The sequence below is a fragment of the Triturus cristatus genome, chromosome 4_1 (assembly GCF_964204655.1).
Source record: "Triturus cristatus chromosome 4_1, aTriCri1.1, whole genome shotgun sequence".
NCBI classification, from domain to species: domain Eukaryota; kingdom Metazoa; phylum Chordata; class Amphibia; order Caudata; family Salamandridae; genus Triturus; species Triturus cristatus.
The window spans coordinates 819,507,613-819,527,970 of NC_140585.1; the positions used below are offsets into that span (position 1 = coordinate 819,507,613).

The following is a 20,358-nucleotide window of genomic DNA, read 5'->3' on the forward strand; positions in this document are numbered from 1 at the left end:
CTTTGAGCCCATTCACAAGGCCTCCCTTCAAATGCTAACAATGAAGACAGCCTTTCTGGTGGCAATAACCTCACTGCGCAGAGTAAGCGAGTTGCAAGCGCTAACGCTGCAAGAGCCCTACATCCAGATACACAAGGACAGAGTCGTAATTAAAACGGACCCACGCTTCATGCCAAAGGTGGTGTCAGCATTCCATATAAATCAAACCATTCAAATACCAAGTTTCTTTCAGAACCCAGCGACAAGCGCAGAGAGGGCACTGCACACTCTAGACGCTAGAAGGGCGGTGATGCACTACATCGAGAGGACAAAAGAAAACAAGAAAACCAAGCAGCTTTTTGTGTCCTTCGCAGCGAGCTTCCTGGGTAGACCAGTGACAAAAAGCACCATCGCACGATGGATTGCACTAACAATACAATTCTGCCACAAACAGGCGGGGCAAGAACTATCCGAGGGGCCATGGGCCCACTCCACAAGGGAGAAGGGAGCAACAATTGCCTTTCTGGCAAATACACCCATTATATATGCCTGGCGGCAACATGGGCTTCGGTGCACACGTTCACCAAGCACTACTGCGTGGATATACAGATGAACAAGGAAGCACAAGTAGGACAGAAGGTGCTCCAACATGTATTCAACGACCAACGCTCATCTTCCACCCAGCCGCCACAGAGATAACAAACCGCTACATAATCTATGCACAGCTTAGTGAATCCAGAAAGATTCACGCTGCAAAACGAATAGTTTCTTACCTGTCGGTGTAGTTTTGCAGCTTGAAGATCTTTCTGGATTCACTAGCGAACCCACCCACCTCCGCCAGGAAGATGAGGCAGGAGAAAAAAGGGTGGCAGGACAAAGACTGAAATAACGAGATAAAACTGAAAGGATATATATAAGGAAATTACTTAACGCCTAGGGTTAAAAAAAAAAAAAAACAAGAGTGGAAGGGAAAAAAGAACCCGAAGATGGCGCCCCAAAGGTGGGACTTCCGCAGGAAGCACGACGACGTCACGAGAGGTACACTAAATGGTGGGACGTCGACGCCCACCTGGGCTACAAAAAAAAAAAAAAAAAGGAAAGACTACGAATCCGAACCCAACCACCAGATCGCGGAATAATGCACAGCATAGTGAATCCAGGAAGATCTTCAAGCTGCAAAACTACACCGACAGGTAAACTATTTGTTTTATCCAGCCTTGGTGTTACTGAAGGTGATAGTTTAACAAGAATAGGTACAGGTACATTGGTTACACCTTTTGATTGCGGCGTATGCATTTTTCCAAGGCAGTAAGAACATCATTAATTTTAAACCGACGAGGCAATGCCTTCTTAGCTGTATGTTTAACCTGCTAAATTCTTTGGTGTCTCTGCTTTTTGGGGGTTGGCGGGGGCTGTGAGTCTAAGCCCAGTCATGTTTAAGGTTTGTATTGTATGATAAATAATGTAGTACATATTGTTAAAGAATACTTTTAATACTTCTGTTTAGTGTAATGGACAGAAATGCTAACACGAAAATTCACTCAGACTCTAGACCTTTATGAACTTCTATAGTGTATATAGATTTTTTTAAATATATCTTTATTAACCTTTTAAACATACATGTTGTACAGCCATCAGCATGCACCAAGACAAAGGTATATCACATTAATGACTCTGGCATCTTCCAGATCTCGCAGATCGTAACTTCTATAGTGTATATTTAGAACAATTAACTAAGGAAGCACGAAAACCACAAGGGTGGGTAACTGAACTCCTATATTTAGTTAAAGGACGGGGAAGGAGCAGTAGCTACCGAGTATGCAATGAAAAACTGAGTAAAGGAATATAATTAATTGGGGAAAGGGGAAAATTTACCCTGGGCTGATATCACTGCAAAAGTTCTTTTGTATATGATGCATTGATTTTGCCCTTATGTGAATGTATTATTTACGTGTTAGAGTTCATTTTATTTGTGGATACAACTCAAACATATATTTTTTAAATAATATTTCGGTTTGAAATCTGTACAATTCTGGATTTTTATTTGTACCATTTTATGACACAGGAACAATTTACAGCAATGAGAGACCTCTACATGAAAAACGGACAAGGCTTTGCATTAGTATATTCCATAACGGCACAATCTACGTTTAATGACTTACAGGACCTACGAGAACAGATTCTTCGAGTCAAAGATACGGATGATGTGAGCAGTTTTCCTAAAATATATATATTTTTTTTATATAAAATGCTTGCCTAGAAAATTAATATTAGTTGTATGTATATGGCGTCCATTCTGCTACTGGTATGGCCTTGTAGTGCCACCTTGAGTTGAATGATTGTGATGCTTTCATTATCCAGTTTGAAACTGTTTAGTCTGTTTTAATTTACAAAGCAAATCATAATTCTGAATAAGGTAATGAATATGCAACTCTCCATGCAAAAAGAAGCAGCAAAACATCTGTTGGTCATGACATTATTGAAGACAATCTGGTAGTCTCTCCTAAGAATTCTGCTTAAAACCTATTCCCTTCAGGCTTTTGCTTTTATCCATATTGATTTTGTAGATGCGCACTCGTATGAAAAGCTGCATAAAAATGGCCAGAGAGCTCCCATTTGTGGTGGTTACAGCCTTTTTCCCCGACACTAATGTATTGCTTCTGTAAGAGCGATCAGGGTTTCAGTTTTTTACCTTCACCGTGTTATTGATTTTTGGCCGCAAATGCTTGTTTATTTGCTAAGTTCTTACTTTAGTACCCTGTTTGTAGACTGCTTCAATGTCATCTCCTTCAGTCCGTGATTTATTTTTGCCGCTTAGGGATTCGCCCAACATAGGTCAGCGTTTCTTCTAGAGCTTAGTCAGCACATATTCAAAACCAAGTTTTCAGACGTGTTGTCAGAATTATACTAGACCAGCCAGATTCAGAGCCAGGCTGTTAACATTAACTTTTAGGTGTATTGAAAAGGCTGGTGTTTGCAGATACTATTATGACATTAGGAAGAAAATGGGTTTTGTGAAGTTCAGTAAATGAGCTAAAAAAACGGGTGAGTAGACCGATGTACTTTAAAGCCTGCTTTTTACATGACTTTTTACCCTCCTCTAGTTAAATGTGAAAGCCCTTATTCCTCAAGTTCTTCTTCTTTCATTTGGTTAGGTTTTAAAAATAATTCATGGAAATTGCAGTCTCTGGCATGGGAATTTATGCGGAGAAGCTTTGAATCATATGGAATCTTTAATATTTTATTTTTAGAAGTTTGACTTAACTAAGATTTGGAAATTTCAATTTTTCATAATGGTTTAGAAAATACCCCTCCCCGGAACTGCTTACAATTCTTACTATATATAAAATTCTTGGCAGCAAGGTACAGCTTCCAGCCATCCCAGAAGGTTGGCTTTAATGGTCCGCTTTGAGATTAGTCCAGGAAAATGTTTTTTTTTTTTTGGTTTTCTTTTACTTTGATAGAGAATGTATCCTCCTAATAAAAAAAAAAATTAAAAAAAACACCAGCTGTGTATTCGCACAATTGTGACTGCTCTTCTAGTCATGCAAAGGCTGGGCAGCAAAGCTACTAAGTTATATTTGCTCTAAATGTGTCTTTTTACTACTTAATTGACCAAAAATCTTGGTGTTTAGGACTTGAGCACATTTTTCTGTCATTTTTCGTCCTGAGGAAGGTTTTTAAACTATTTCTCTCCAAGTACTGCTTAAGTCATTAGTCACCTTGCTTGACACGCTGTGGTGATGGTCTTTCTGTTTATCTGACTTTTTTTTTGGTCTCGCCTGGCGTAGGCTGCGTGAATGCGCTGTCTCACTGGCGAGATTTAATGAGATGTGGTGTTTTCTGTAAGGGGCATTAAGCCCCGCCCCTCTTTTCCATTGGCTGGTGTCACCGTTTATGCTAAACGGTGGCCAGCCATTGGAAAAGAGGTGTCGGTGACGTATTTGCTTGGCTTTCTGAGCCGTCCCATTTGGACAGCCTGGCCTGCTTTGCGTTTATCGCCAAAGGTTTCTTATCTTAATAGGGCCAAACACATGGCCCCATAAAGACAAGAAACCTTTTCGCAGCCGAGGCCGTCCAAGTGGCTCGGCAGAAAAAGCAGAGCAAATAAGTCATGGCGTGCACATGTTTATAATTCTCTCCCTCACTGAGTTAATAAATGACGATGTGGGTACCCCGGGTAGCCCTCTCTTAAGCAGGTGGCACGTGAAGAGAAGGAGCTGTTATTCCAGGCCAGGCGGTGGCAGGCATGCTGCCCGGCCAGGCGGTGGCGGGCATGCGGCCCCTCTGTACCCGGAGTACAATGTGATCCCAGGCTTGAGGCACTGTTGGCGGCCCCTTCCTCGCTCAGATCTCACTCTTTGTGGTGGTGCTAATACCCTGAAGCCCCTGGCTCGCTCTCTGCCACCCCCGGGCGAGTGCACAGCCCTCCAGAGGAAGGAAAACGGAGGGTGAAAAATCCGCTACCTCCCGCGCAGCGCCTCCTCCCAGAGCCTAAGAGTTTACAGCTCGGCAACAGCAGCATGCAGGCCGTTAGGAGGGGCAGCCATGATTACTGAACACAGGCAGAGCCCGCCTGAGGCCACATGTGAGAAGTTGGCCTGATGTATGATGTCACTAGTTATAGTGTACACCTTATATCAGTCCAAATACCCTTAAGGTGATTGGTTGTAAAGTCAACCTTATAGATCAGCTATCCTAGTGGTAGCATGGACAAGAGCAGTCTTAGGCTAAACTCTGAATGGCATGTGAAGCCAGCTGTGATACCATATGTAATCCCTTGAATACCAAATGAAAGGACACCACAACAGATATATATATAAAATAAAGTGTATTTATTCTAAGCAAACCCTCAGCACTCTTTATGAGATTAGCGGTAAGTACAACACAGTCTTATTTATGCATACATTAAGTCACACGGGTAAGTAATACAGTTAGGCCCTAGGGGCCACGCAAACCATATACTAAGTAAGTGGTATAAGAACCACTGTCACGGAAATAGAATAGGCCTAGGCCTAGGGAATCGCTGGGGCTACACTACACTAGCGTTAGTTAGGAAGTGGGAGGCCCACGGGATTCGTGTGCAGAGTGGAAACACTCACGCGTAATGCGTAAAAGTCAATAGCAATAGTACAGTTTAGAAAACGGTAGATTTAGGACACTTCCGGAGTAGCTAGGAAGTTGAGACTGGAAAACTAGACACTAGGATAGTCACTATCCTGATGAGCACCGGAGTACCCAAGTTACCTAGCCCACAGGCTGCGGGTGCATAGGGGTGAAGATGCGTCGTTTTCGTCGTCGACTCCTATGGATGCCTGAAGAAAGATGCTGACAGGCAGTCAGTGAAGAGTGTCCGGTGGATCCCAAGGCTGGGATCAAGAAGAGAAGAAACCTGCAAGCAGAAAGGACAGAGTCAAGGTCACTAGCCAGTGACCACGTGGAACCAGGAAGGAACCAGGCGATGTCGTGAAGACTTGCAGGTGAAGGTGAAGCTTGTCGCTGCAGCCAGGAGGACCAGGAAGCGTCGAGGACGACCAGGACCAGGAGGCGAGCTGTCCCACGAAGGCTCTTGCTGTCGGCGGCGTCTAAGTTGGACTAGGACTCACCAAGCCTTGGCAAGCGGAACCCACGAAGAACGAAGGACTTGCTTCTGGTGCAGACCAGGAAGGTCTGGGGTGCTTCTTCTTTGCAGAGAAGCGGGAGCCAGTCTGGAGGAGCCAAACCAGCGCAGAAGATTTCAGGGTGCGTCTTCACAGAGGCCACTAGCCAGCGGGCAAGCAACCGGACAGACGCGGCAAGCAGGAAAATGCTGAAGGGCCCCACGCAGGACTCTTGGAGTGTGGGGGGCTGGTCTTCGGTGCAGATGGTGCTTGGGGTTGGGGCTTCTCAATCCCCGGTGCACAACTTCGAGGGTACCTCAGAAGCTGCGCTGTAAGTTACTAGCCACTTTTTCCAGGTAGCCGGTCCCACGTCGCTCGTCGCCTCCACGGATCTCAGCTCTGCTGCAGATGTGGATGAGGGTCGGAGAAGTCTGGAAGTCAAGGCTCTGGTCGGGCTCTGCAGTCGGTTCCTCGTAGAACGGTCGCAAAGCAAAGGGTAGTCTCTTGATGGTGCCTGTTTGCACAGGGTAGCCACTCCTTGGCTACAAGGGAGATTCTTCAGTCTTCTTCTTTCGTCGAATGTCGAAGGTCCAGAGTTTCTGTTCAGTTTTGCAGGTTCAGGATAATCTAAAGTCTTGAGGCCCAACTCCCACTCTTATACTAATCTGGGGGGCTGGGATATACCTGCTAGGTCACGCCTTATGGGTGGGACCTGGGAGGGGGTGGTTACACCCACTTCCCTTTGTCCAGTTTCGCGCCAGAGCTGGGGCTGGAGTGCCCCAGCGCCGGTTTGAACTGGACTATGCAAGGAACACCTTGTGTGCCCCAGGCATGTCTCATTCCTTTCAGCCCACCCTGCCCCAATACACTAAAGGCTGTCTGGGGAGGTGCTAGCACCTCCCCAAGCAGGAAACCTATTGTCCAGGCCTCCCTGGCTGGGATCACTCCCAGCTGCAGGAGGTCAGACTTGTGTCGTGGCAGCAGCATCCATTTTGTGATGCTGAGGCTTTGGTCAGAGGCAAACAGTGAAGTATGATTTTAACATGTCTTTCCCTCTAGAAGGGGGGAATAATATCCTCATGTCCAGAAATGGTATGGGGGTATTATTCCACAGTGTTAGACACCTTACACGACATGTTTCGATAAAGCCAAACCATAGTTACCATAACCGTCTAAGATTATAAGGCACTTTAAGAGTATATGGTAGGCTATATCATAGAACAGCTATAAGGACATGGTTCCGAAAGCTGCAGACAGGCTCAGCTCATGCTAGAGCACCATCTCACATGTTACCAAGCACTCTGCCTCCAGGATTGTTAAGGCCTGCCATAGGAGTGACTGATAGGTACACATGTGTCTATATGTAAGTTAGGTATAGGAATACTACACCTAAGCAAGGGGTGATTACACGACCTTGCCCCAGCTGAGTGATCAGCCAGTTGTGTCAAAATGGAAGGCCAGGCCAGGGGTGGCATAATACATGCTGCAGCCCCTGGTAGGCCTAGGGTACACCTATGCCCTGGGTACCTAGGGTACACTGTACAGGGGCCAATAAGGTGATCCTATCCAAATGGGTTATGCACCTAAAGTACATAGTATTAATTTAGAGAGAGAACAGCAGGGCTGTGGGTCTGATCAGCAGGCCCACAGCCACATCTAAGTCGAAAACCAGTAAAGCAAAAGCAAAAAGTGGGGGTGAACATAGAAAGCAGACCCTACTCTCCTACACCACAGCTTCTTGAGGAGGGGGGCGCCTGGCTCTGCATCTTCATTGTCCGCCCCCACGCTGATGTGGGCCAGTTCGGGGGCCCGGCTGAAGCAGAAAGGCACAGAGCAGCCCGATGGAAGGATGAAGGAGATGGTGGGAGGTTGCTGCGTGTGCTCCGATGAGGGGATGGGCTGAGAACCCACTGGTCTACTGCGACGTCTGTGTGTGTGTGTGTGTGTGTGTGTGTGTGTGTGTGTGTGTGTGTGTGTGTGTGTGTGTGTCGCAAACAGAGAAGGGGGTATGAACACATGGGTGAGACTGTGAGATGAAAGGAGGATGGAAAAGGAGAAGCGCAGGCGTTCGTCCTGAAAATGCCAAGTCTTTTGATCCGTAAAAGCATTATTTCCTCTTGACAGATACTAGGGGGTATATTATCAAGCCAGGCGATAAAATTATTGCCGCTTTAGCGGCAGAAAACTGCAGCTAAAACGGCGATAATGGGCTTGATAATAGGCTCTACGGAATTCCAATTGAAGCCCAAGTTAAATGTGAAGGACGTCTAACATGGGCTCTAATTGGAATTCTCCAGTCCAGGGCATATTATCAAGCCCATTATCGCAGTTTTAGCAGCAGTTTTCTGCCGCTAAAGTGGCAATAATTTTATCGCCTGGCTTGATAATATGCCCCCAAGAGCGCAGGAAGAGCGTCCTGGCTGACAGTGGCACCAATACCAGAGGGGCAAGGAATAGGAGCAGGTGGACCAACAATGGGCACAAGAGATTAGTTACGGTGGCTGTGGCACCAAGGGCACGGGAAGGGACACTGAAGGGGAAAAGTGCTCCAATAACAGTGTCGAGGGAGCGGCTATCGGTGACACCAAGGGCACGGGAAAGAAATACGAGATGGGTGGCAGGGACGCTAGCATTTAGGGACCCACCGGGGCTACCAGAGTGACCAGTGCAGGGGAACAGCACTAGGAGACCATGTTAGCAGTGGCGTTAACAAGAATATTAGATAGTCTGTTGCATCCCCCTGGTCCCTGGCACTGGAGTCCCTGATAACCTATCGGTGACCAACAGGGTTAAATCAAGGGAGGGGGGACATTCTATCAGTGACCAATGCAAGAGACAAGGAAGAATAGACATCCTGTGTCTTTTAACTAGTCTCTAGCACTATGGTTACCAATAACCTTTCAGTGCCTCCTACCCTTACAGAGATAAGAGGAGGAGACTGGCCATCACTGACACCAGTGATAGAGAGCAAAGAGGGGAGACAGGGTAGCAGTGACCCAAATGCCAGAGGCAAGAAGAAAATACGGGCCATCAGTAACACAAGAGGTCAAGGGAGGGTAGACCGGTTTTTAGTGACACTGAAGGAAGAGGAGAGAGGCTATCATTGATCATAATGCAAGAGCATCTGACACCAGTGGAAGAGATGAGAAAAGAGGAAAACCGGTTTATGATCCCTATGCAAATATTGGAAAGAAGTGGCGGGCTGTTATTGAGCCCAAGTGTCGGAGATAAGAGGGAGAGTTTATAGCTGACCCTTGTGCAGACACCTAGGAAAGGAAACTGGCGAACAGTAACAATCAGTGTCAGAAAAGAGGAGGAGACACGCTTTCAGTGATCCCTGCTGTCTTCCAGAGACAAGACTGGTTTTCCATTACCACAATGCCAGAGACCACAGAGAGGAAATGGGCTGTTAGTGACCTCCGTGGTAGAGAAAAGAAGATGGGACAGACTGTTAGTGACCTCCGTGCCAGAGACCAGGGAGAGGAGACATTTAGTGACAATGCCAGAATCAAGAAGACGAGAGGGACTACCAGTGACCCCAGTGGCAGAGTTATGAAGAGAAAGGCTATCGGTGTCCCCAATGCCAGAGAGGGGCGAGGTGCCAGCGGTCAGTGAATCAAATGCCAGAGGCAAGTGAGGGGGACTTGTTATCAGTACAATTAATGCTATAGTGGCAGAACAGGTTACCCGTGTCCCAGTGACAGAAATAAGAGAGGAACATGCTATCAGTGATACCAGCGACAGGTACAAGACGAGTAGACAGGCTAATAGTGACGCACTCCCTGGGACCAAGAAGAGGAACTAGACTGACTGATACCAGTTGTCCCTGATGCACCAAAGGCACAAGGAGACAGGTAAACGATGAAAGGGCCATACATGGTAGCGATGTCCAGGAGGTAGCAGACAGACTAATTTCAATGGTAGAACCACAGAATGGAACTAGAGAATCCAGAAGGGTGTCACATTTTGAGCGACAGAATTTCCAGGTGATTGCAGGGAAGAGGACCCTAGCAGACAGTGCCAAGAGCCAGGTCACTGGAGGAGGGGCCAGTGGCAGGCCACAGTGAAATGAGACAAGCTAGTAGTGCTGTTGACACCAATTCCAGGTGGGCTTTGGTTTGCGTCCCTGTTTTCCTAAGGATTTTTCTTTCAGAAAAAAGTACTCTGATTAATTTAAGTCAAAGACAAATAGCAAAGCTTGATTGGCAGACCCCTGCTCCTGTGGTAAATTCTCAGTTCAGCCCTAGGCTGTCCAGGGTTTCCGAAGTAGATGTGGGCCACCCAGTACAGCCTATAAGGTGAAGCAAGGGAAGTATAATTGTATCATCTGTAGCTGTAAGAAGAGAAGTCCACCTCTTTGAGAGGTCCGCTTGGCAACTCTCTTTGCTCCCACAAAGGGACATCCATGAATCCACTCTGGCCTTGTACTGAAGGAGTGCTTTATCCGATTAGAATTACACCTCTTGTAGTGCAGTGTTGGATCATGGGCTGGAGTGGAAGGGGGCTAGGCACAGACTAGGGTTTCATAACTTATCCGAAAGAGGAAGTGACATATAATTTTGGAAGACATTTCAGTGTTTTTGAGCGTTTAGATAGGGCGAAGCATTCCATTTTTGGAAGTAACTGACTTCGACAACAAAATTAATGGAAACCACATCTTGGGTGGTGTGGAGCCAATCGGAACACTTCTACTGAGGGAGTCCTGAAAGGAATCTGAACCTGGATGTCAACCAGTTTAGGATACTTCTGAGCCTCCCGAGCCTCAAAGTCCTATTTTAATCACGTTGTAATCTATAGAAGTTTTCCCCCAGGCATGATCTCTCTCGTCCTTCACTCACGTTCTCCTCCCTGTCTGACTTGCTTTAGCTGACACTGTTCAAGGAATTGACTAAAAAAAGTGCCTCAATGCTACACATGTCGGATGGTGTTCTATACACATGGGCATAGGTTAACATTACTCCTCAGTCTTTCATTGTCACGGTCATCCTTTATACTCCGATTTGCCAGCTCTCACACCATAGCCCCACTTCCAGGTTACACTTCTGCACCCACACACCTTGGTCTCTTTGGATCAGTATTAACGCAATGCCAGTATGTTGTTACTAAAAGGGAGCTCCTAATTGCAAAATTTGTGTGACTGAACCGGTCCTAAAATTGTGCTACGAATTCCTTAATCAACATAATTTCATGCAGTGACTCCTAGCCGCAGTGATTGATTCACAACAATATATCAAAGACCTGAGATACACACAGGAGAGCATTATTACTAGTTTGATGGTTTTTCATACTACAGTCTTTGACATTTTAAGCACTATAGTGAAAGGTTTAAATTAATAGCGAACACCTTCCAGTTTGTCGACACCTGAAAGCTTGAGCAGATGTGACCTTGCCAGGACTTGATCTGGTGTCCCCTGAATCATACCAGATATCGGAAGCAAACGCTTGCCTTCCTTCACCACTTCCTGCTACATGATAGCCATGTAGGCCTAGAGTGCGTGAGGCAAGTTCAGGGAAATTAGCAGTCTGCAATGCAATAGGTCTCGAATTTATACGAGTTTGAGCTATTGGCATTGTAAATGACAATGCTTTTTATTTAAGTTAGGTTTTTTTTAAAACATAAATAAAAGGCACTGTCATTTACAATGCTAATAGCTCAAACTCTCGCAAATGCGAGACCTATTGCATTGCAAATGCTTGTTGTTGTCAGTTTTACTTATGTCAAATGTTGCAACTCAGTAAGGCATGCGCAGCCTTCATCCAATCGTGCTCAATAAATTGAGTACCATTAAAGCGAAATAATGGCATCCCTGGTATTTACAGTGCTGTGAAAAAACAAACCATGTACTAGCAAATGTTTGCTGTCATTGTTTTTTCAACCTGTACCAATTTAAAATTCAGACTCTTTTCATTATCCTACCATCTTAGTTGCTGAGTCGGTAAATGTATTTTATTTTGAATAGTTGTTTTATGACTAACATGGGTAGAACTCATGACCTACAGCATGTACAATTAGCGCAGAATAACTATTTTTGACTTCCAAATAGGCCTATTTCAGTTTTGTAACCCATATCTCTCGTTTTGTAAGAGATCAAAAGTAATTCTTGAACCAATCGGGACCCTTCACCCTCTAGGACACTCCAGAGGGAACCTTTGACCTTCAGATTTTCAACCGCACGTTGTGCTAAGGAGTCTCCTCTGAGCTCTGCTCAGTTTTCTATTATTCTTAGTGCATTTAGAAAGAGTTCTTGGGTCCTTTTCAACATTCTACATCTACAGGATCCATCTGCAGTGCTGGTTTGCCATCATTCTAACATAATTATGCCAGAAAAGGGAAAATAAGGTCTTTTTAGAGCTTGTGCTACCTGCTCAAAGAAAAGGCTTTATACAGATGACCCTCATGAAGACTGTATTTATTGCCTATATCTCAACCATAGGGCAAAGGAATGCAAAGTATGTCGTACCTTTTCTAATAAAACCTTAAGAGATCGGGAGGGGCGCCTTTTTATATGGCTTCAGAAACTCAAAGCCAGAAAAGAGGTGATTTCAAGTGAGGACAGTGATGAGGCATTCTCTTCTTCTTCATCCAGGAGGTCCAATAAGAAGAGAAGATCATCTCCCGCCCATTTATCTGGTGAGCGTCCAGGAAAGGCCCTTAAACAGACTTCTCATGGTTCGCATGGGCGCAGTCCTTCAAAATCTCCTCACAAAGATGAAAAGGAACGGAAGGGACATTGTTTGGGGGACAATCAACTGAAAAAGCGCATTCTAAGCCCCCTAAAACACCCCCTCAAGTCAGGCACTCCTTTAAAAAAAAAAAAAAAAAACCTTCTTCAGTGCAGCCTGAAGAAAAGTCGTCGACGAAAAACTTCATCTTCTACGGTACCGTCATCGAAGAAACCATCTCGGTCGTCGTCGACGAAAATTGAAGTTCGCCTGTCGTCAAAGAAGGCGTCCGCTTCGACGGCATTGGAGGCTCCGTCGTCGAACGTTTTGTCCCCATTGAGTATGATGTTGACGCCCGTATCATCGACTAGGCCGTCGACTGCAGCACTGACAGCAAGGTCGATGACGGTAACGATGATTTCGACAACGGTGATACCATCGCCAATGGTTTCCAAATCACTGTCTACGACAGTTTCTCCGATGATGGTGTAGTCTGCAATCTCGTCGACTGGCCTGTCGACGAGGGAAAAAACACCCAATAAAACAGAGAAAATCAGAACAAGGAAAATTACACCAGAAATTACTTCACCTAGCAAAATTGCACCTCTTTTACCTTCTCACCTGTAGGAAGAGGTGTGGCGCCGCGGCCAGGGTGACTGACTGACTCCGAATCTGGGAATCACGGTTCGATCCCCGGCGGCAGATTAGCCCAGCACCATGTGACTCTGGGCAATAGCTTGCTTAACCTTCCCGACGGCCCCCAGCGCCTAGAGACCCTTACGGGTGATTGTTTGCGCTTTACAATGTGTGGATTATTATTGGAAGAGCAGGATTCTGAGGAAGATGATGATGGGCCCTTAGGCTACGTGAGTAGCCCGTCTCAGTTGCACGTTAAGTGTCAGGAGGATAATTTTGAGGAGTATGGAGACTATCGAGAATATACTCCTCAGCAACAATAACATCAAGATTATCAGAAGGAGGTAGTTTGCATGCCATCTTCTTTATTAACTGACCTATAATTCACATTGGTGGACTACAGAAGAGATTTCCTCCAGCTCCTGTACCTCAGGAAATACCATCAATGGTTCCCCGTCCAGATTCTAATCCGTCTACTCCGAAGAGGGTTCAAACTATGCTGGTGGAACCTCTACAAAAATCACCTCCATCAGTCCCTCAACAGGATCCAGTTACTATGGATGATGTTCAGGAGGAGGGATAGCTTAGAGATCCACATAGAGAGTGGGACGATTACTTCATTCCCACACCTTCTTATTCTCTGGTGCCTGTTGACTCTCCACCAGACGATATTGGTGGGTTTCATAACTTGTTAGAGAGAGCTGCAAAGAGATTTGATCTACCTATGCCGGCTACCCAAATGGACTGTTTTTATATGACTTTAAAGAGCCCTTCAGGAAATGAGTGAGGGCTATTCCTATTATAGGTCCTATATGGGAGAGAAGGACTGGTCATGAAACGCCAGTGACACTGGTGTTATCCAGGTTTGAGAAGAAATAGAAGGCCCCAGAGGATGCTCCAGCTAGTTTGGTGGGCCATCCCAAACCAGATTCAGTTATTTCTCCGGCAGCTCAGCGAAAATCTAAAAACCCATCGGCATCCATTACCACACCTCCTGATAAGGAAGGCAGGCGCCTGGATAACACCGGTAAGCATTTTACATCCATGTCAGCTCTGTTGGTCAGAGCAGCTAATGCCCTTGCCATACTGAGTAGATATGACAGACCGATGTGGTGTGGCCTGGCTCCGTATATGGATCAGCTTCCTGAAGAGAGCAAACCTGAAGTTAAGACAATTCTCCAGAAAGGTGAGAGAACATCTGCAGAGGTGATAGATTTTGCAATGGATATCGCAACTACAGCATTTAGATCGCTGGGGGGTGCAGCGGTTTTACTCCGTGAAGGAAGGCTCCGAGCTACTTCATTTAGACCGGAAGTTCAGAAGAAGATCCTAGACCTTCAATACATACGATGGAGAAGCTTTATTTGGGAAGCACATGGACGATGCGCTGCTAGATATTTAAAAAAAAGATACTGACCCAGCGAAGGCTCTGAGGACGCTTCAGTATCGGAAAGTGCCCTTTAGAGGAGCAAGAGGAAGGGGCCTTCCTTCCTACAGGTGAGGATTTCCACAGAATAGATGCCCCTCGTACGCTACATCTTCCCAGCCGTATCGACAACAGTATGTTCAATGACAGCCACAGTCCGGGGCCTATTATGAATCTGCCCCCAGAGGAAGAGCAGGACGTCCGGGAAAGGACACCTCAGGACGTCAATGACTAACTTCAAGCTCTGACTATTTTTATTCCCAACTTTCCACAACTTCCCCTAGGGGGGCAAATTTCTTTTCACCTTCACCAATGGCAGAAGATAGCCACGGACCGATGGGTCCTCAATTTAATGCAATTCGGCCATACATTGGAGTTTCTCCATATACCACCCTGTACTCCTCCAGGACAGCAAGAAGTAAAACACCTACATCTCATGCGTTTGGAAATTCTTACAATGCTCCGAAAAGAAGCAATAGAACTGGTGCCAAACTCCCAGAGAGGGAAGGGATTCTAATCCAGTTTCTTTCTGGTATGCAAGAACGTACGACAATGGTGTCCAATCCTGGATTTGAGAACTCTAAACACTTATCTCAAAAAGCAGTCCTTCTGCATGGTCTCTTCAGGACATCCTTTTACATCTAAACCCAGGGAATCATATGACTTTCTTAGACTTACAAGATGCATATTTTCACATCCCCCATCCATCCCTCCCACAGGCAGTACCTTCGATTTGCCGTAGCCAGAAGCCATTACCAGTTCAAGGTACTGCCATTTGGCCACAAGTCTGCTCCTTCACACGCAGCTGTTCAGTCTTCCACGGTGGCATGTACAAGACTGTTTGCAGAGTTGGGCCTGACTCTGAATGAGGAAGTCATCTCTGCACCCCTCCACAAACATCACCTTCTTGGGAGCAATTTTGGATACCACAATAAACAAGGCGTTTGCCTCTCTATCGAGATAAATGAAATAAATTTCACTGGCCTGATCAATTGCAAAAAGAGTCACTTTCAGTTCGCTGATACAAGTCACTCCTGGGAACAATGTCATCTTGCATCTCTATCATCCCCTTCTGCCGGTTGAGGATGCATCCATTGCAGGAGGAGTTGGATTGGCAATGGCGTAGGTTCTTTCGAGGATGTAATTACGGTCACGCCGGGTATGATCCACACCGGGTCTTGGTGGACCCGACAGCAAAACAATTCCATCGGTCTGTCCTTTCTCACCATGCCGGCTCCAGATGTGATCACCACCGATGCTACCCTGGAAGGTTGGGGAGCCTTCCTTCAAGACCTCCAGGTCAGTGGGCGTTGGCAGTGTCAAGACCAGCAGCTTCACATCAATTTACTGGAGCTCAGAGCAGTGAGATTAGCATTGCAAGCATTTCTGATGAAGATAAAGAACTCGACTGTGATGATCAGGACAGACAACACAACGGGAATGCATTATCTCAACAAGCAAGGGGGCACAAGATCTTTTCCCCTATCTTAAGAGGCCCAGTGCATCTGGAGATGGGCTTTGCAGAACGGAATTTCGCTGAAGGCAGAACACCTTCCAGGGGATCAAAATGTCACAGCAGACACGTTAAGCAGACTCAAGTCTACCTGCCACAAATAGGAAATCTATCAAAAAACTCTAGACAGCATTTTTCTAAAATGGGACAGGACAACAATGCACCTCTTTGCGACAGCTCAGAACAAGAAATGCTGGTACTTCGCAAGTTGGCGTCATCAACCGGGATCCTGGGGGAATGCATTTCTGATGATCAGGCATCTTTGCCTATGCTTTTCTGCTGATTCCCCTCCTACCACAACTGCTCATGAACATCAAGACAGTCGTGCAGGAGGATCCTAATAGCCCCATTGTGGCCCAGACAGCATTGGTTCACAGAACTTCTCCTTCTCTTGGAGGCACAACCTATTCTCCTACATCCCATCCCATATCTTCTGACGATGTCGTAGGGACAAGTGTTACATCCAGATCCCAAATTACTTTGGTTAGCAGCATGGCTCCTGAACACTGTGAATTTCAACATCTAGAGATCCCATCTGAATGCAGGAATGTTCTTTCAAATACAGATTACGAATAAAATGTACGAGATGAAATGGAAGATATTCTGTATATGGTGCCAGGATTATAATGTTCATCCTTTAAGATCCTCATCTCGTGAGATCCTTCCTTATATTGTGCTATTTGTAACTCAACTCAAGAAACATCCCTTTGTACCCATTCATAAGGCGGACCTTAAGTTCCTTTCTTGGAAGGTGGGTCTTCTCTTGGCGCTGACATCGGCCATGAGAGTTGGAGAAATTCAGACCCTGACCATACAGGAACCGTTTCTACAGTTTAGGCATGATAGAGTGGTCCTTCGTACTAATCCCAATTAATCCCCAAGGTGCCATCAGACTTTCATCTGAATGAACCTCTTATCCTTAAGACATTCTTCCCTCTACCAACTACTGCAGCGGAAAGAGCTCTTCATTCGCTGGATATTCAGTGTTGTATGAAATTCTATCTAAGAACAAAAACTTTTCGCAAATCGTCACCGCTTTTTAGGTCTCGGCTCGAAGGCTGCGCTTGCGCAGTCTCGATCCGAGATTTAATGACTTGGAGAAGAGGGGCTTGAACCCGCCCCTCTTCTCCCCTGTTCTCCATTGGCTGGCCTCTTGAATGCTGGCCAGCCATTGGAGAAGAGGTCCGTCATTCCGATTAGGCCCCGTCCTTTTCGGATCGGGGGCGTGTTTTTTTCAGAAAGTTTAATTATCTCCTCCAGCCAATGGCAAGAGGAGATAAAAGCAAAACACGCCCCCGAATCCGAAAACGCCACTGCGTTTCTCCGACACATTTCTGCTCTGCCTCGGAGAAACGCAGTGGTGTGCTTGCCTTTTGCTCTGCCTTGTTTTTGCCTTTATCTGTTTGACTTCTACGAACTTAATTTTCACGCCCAAAGGTAAAGCTGATCCGACGCCGCTCTCGCTCTCAATGTTGCCAGGTAAATCTGGGAGTAGCTAAACCAGTCCGCTGTCCCCCTCTGCATTCTGAGCCTCGTAGTCTTTGTTCAATAATGAGCTAAACAAGGCTACAGGTTCCTGACAATAAAAAATAGTCTGACTGAATGAGCGGTTCGTTGGAAATAGCTGAGAAGCGCGAGAGCTCGGCGCCAGTTATTTTCACATGATAGAGGGGCGTTTAATCCCTTTAGAGCTGATAAAATTGACAAACTGGGTGGATAAATGCAAGGGGGCCGCAGGGGCCTAGACAGAGCTCTATGAACGCGGCAGGCCCGTCCTTGAATGCCCCCAGTGGAGGCCAGCCTTCACGGGACCCCCGCGCCCTCCCCCGCTGCATGACAATGGCTTCCTGCGCAGCCCTTAACAAGCCAAATGTCTGCATTTAAACACGTACATTTCAAACGTTTCCGGCAGGGAATATTGGGGGTTGCAGCTTTGGAAATGTTTCAGAATTGTAGATAAGTGGGGTGGGGTTTATTTGTTGGCAAAATTGCAGTAAAATGAGTGGCCCAGTCTGGCAAATCTCCCAAGATTTGCTATCGGTTGTTCGTACACAGTTTGTGAAAGAGATAAGATTCCAGCGAGTACACTTCTTGTTGTGTACTTTGGAGAGCTGGCTCATATGACCAGGGTCTCCTCACTTGACCGCACGGTGTTATCCTCTGCAAATTAATTTGTGACCGTTTGTTACACTCGAACTGGACAATAAATGTTGGGGGTGCAGCTGCGCACGCCGCCCCCGCAGTATTACTGCCGCCGCCGGGCACTATTTAGCAGTTTATATAACTCGTGATTTTAAGCACAAGTGACATGCCCTGTAAATGCCTGCACGCGTACTGCTCCCGCTCATCGATCTTCAAGTCTGCAGAGCAAAGCTGTGTACAAACTAAAAGCAAGCGCTATAATTAAAAAAGCATTTACAAGGCAACGGTCTCGGCATTGTTAAAGTTAGAGCTATTGGCATTGCTCATGACAATGCCGTTTCTTTAAATGTTTTAAAAACAAAAACAAACAAAAATAATGTCATGAGCAATGCCAATAGCTCTAATTTTACCAATGCCGAGACCATTGCATTGTAAATGCTTGTTGTATCCTTCAGCACGCCCAGAAAGGGCTATCCTCTTTCCAAGAGGGGGATTGCTTGATGGATCTCGAATGCATTCCAATATTGCCATCAAGCAGCAGGAAAACCTCTACGAGCACGGGTGCATGCTCACTCTACGAGAGCAATCTCTACTTCCACTGCTTTGTTTGCTGGAGTACCTATCCAGGATATATGCAGGGCTGCTACCTGGAAGAGTACTCGCACCTTCACCAGACATTGCTTGGACGCAGCTGCTAACAATGATGTGGCAGTAAGACAGGTGGTGCTGAGTAACCTTTTCCAATGACTGTGAGTTCAATCCTTCATCCCTCCTTCCTTTCTACTGTTAGACTACGCACATTTTCTTTCATATAAATGTCTTTTGGTGTAGATGTTTATAATATGATGTTTACCATGATAAGGGTTTGTATTTTATGGTGTTTTTAAATTTGTAGATTTAGTCATGGAGTTTTGATCTGTTTGGGGACTAAGGTTTTTTCAATTAAACCTTTCTTCCCTACAATTTGACAATTTAAAGCACACACCTACATTTAGTTCAATAGAGGGAACAAAATGTGCTACTGACTGCTAGCTACTCTGATTCAAGCATGTGAATCTATGAAAGTTCCAATACTGGAGTAAGATAATAAGTTACTTACCTGTAACTGTAGTTCACCAGTATTGGAAGCTTTCATAGATCCACATGCGACCCGCCCTCCTCCCCTGAGAGATTCACCTTTGGCTTTTTCCAGGGTTATTTTTGGCACAAGTGCTCTGAAAGTCTAAGGTTCTCTCAGGAGTGTTCTAGAGGGTGAAGGGTCCTGATTGGTTTAAGAATTACTTCTGGTCTCTGTAGGAGAGTAGGGTCTGCTTTCTATGTTCACCCCCACTTTTTGCTTTTGCTTTACTGGTTTTCGACTTAGATGTGGCTGTGGGCCTGCTAATCAGACCCACAGCCCTGCTGTTCTCTCTCTAAATTAATACTATGTACTTTAGGTGCATAACCCATTTGGATAGGATCACCTTATTGGCCCCTGTACAGTGTACCCTAGGTACCCAGGGCATAGGTGTACCCTAGGCCTACCAGGGGCTGCAGCATGTATTATGCCACCCCTGGCCTGGCCTTTCATTTTGACACAACTGGCTGATCACTCAGCTGGGGCAAGGTCGTGTAATCACCCCTTGCTTAGGTGTAGAATTCCTATACCTAACTTACATATAGACACATGTGTACCTATCAGTCACTCCTATGGCAGGCCTTAACAATCCTGGAGGCAGAGTGCTTGGTTACATGTGAGATGGTGCTCTAGCATGAGCTGAGCCTGTCTGCAGCTTTCGGAACCATGTCCTTATAGCTGTTCTATGATATAGCCTACCATATACTCTTAAAGTGCCTTATAATCTTAAACGGTTATGGTAACTATGGTTTGGCTTTATCGAAACATGTCGTGTAAGGTGTCTAACACTGTGGAATAATACCCCCATACCATTTCTGGACATGAGGATATTATTCCCCCCTTCTAGAGGGAAAGACATGTTAAAATCATACTTCACTGTTTGCCTCTGACCAAAGCCTCAGCATCACAAAATGGATGCTGCTGCCACGACACAAGTCTGACCTCCTGCAGCTGGGAGTGATCCCAGCCAGGGAGGCCTGGACAATAGGTTTCCTGCTTGGGGAGGTGCTAGCACCTCCCCAGACAGCCTTTAGTGTATTGGGGCAGGGTGGGCTGAAAGGAATGAGACATGCCTGGGGCAAACAAGGTGTTCCTTGCATAGTCCAGTTCAAACCGGCGCTGGGGCACTCCAGCCCCAGCTCTGGCGCGAAACTGGACAAAGGGAAGTGGGTGTAACCACCCCCTCCCAGGTCCCACCCATAAGGCGTGACCTAGCAGGTATCCCAGCCCCCCAGATTAGTATAAGAGTGGGAGTTGGGCCTCAAGACTTTAGATTATCCTG

The 20,358-nt window shown here is 46.0% G+C and overlaps 1 protein-coding gene across 3 annotated transcripts in view; it reads left to right on the forward strand.

The window, feature by feature from the left end:
* Window positions 1-20,358, forward strand: part of RAP1B (RAP1B, member of RAS oncogene family) — a 493,712-nt gene that overhangs the window by 330,869 nt on the left and 142,485 nt on the right. For all 3 annotated transcript variants that reach the window (XM_085653470.1, XM_085653469.1, XM_085653471.1), the window contains one exon: window positions 2,045-2,185. In XM_085653470.1, coding sequence (XP_085509596.1) covers window positions 2,045-2,185 — 141 coding nt within the window. The remainder of the gene's footprint in view (window positions 1-2,044; window positions 2,186-20,358) is intronic.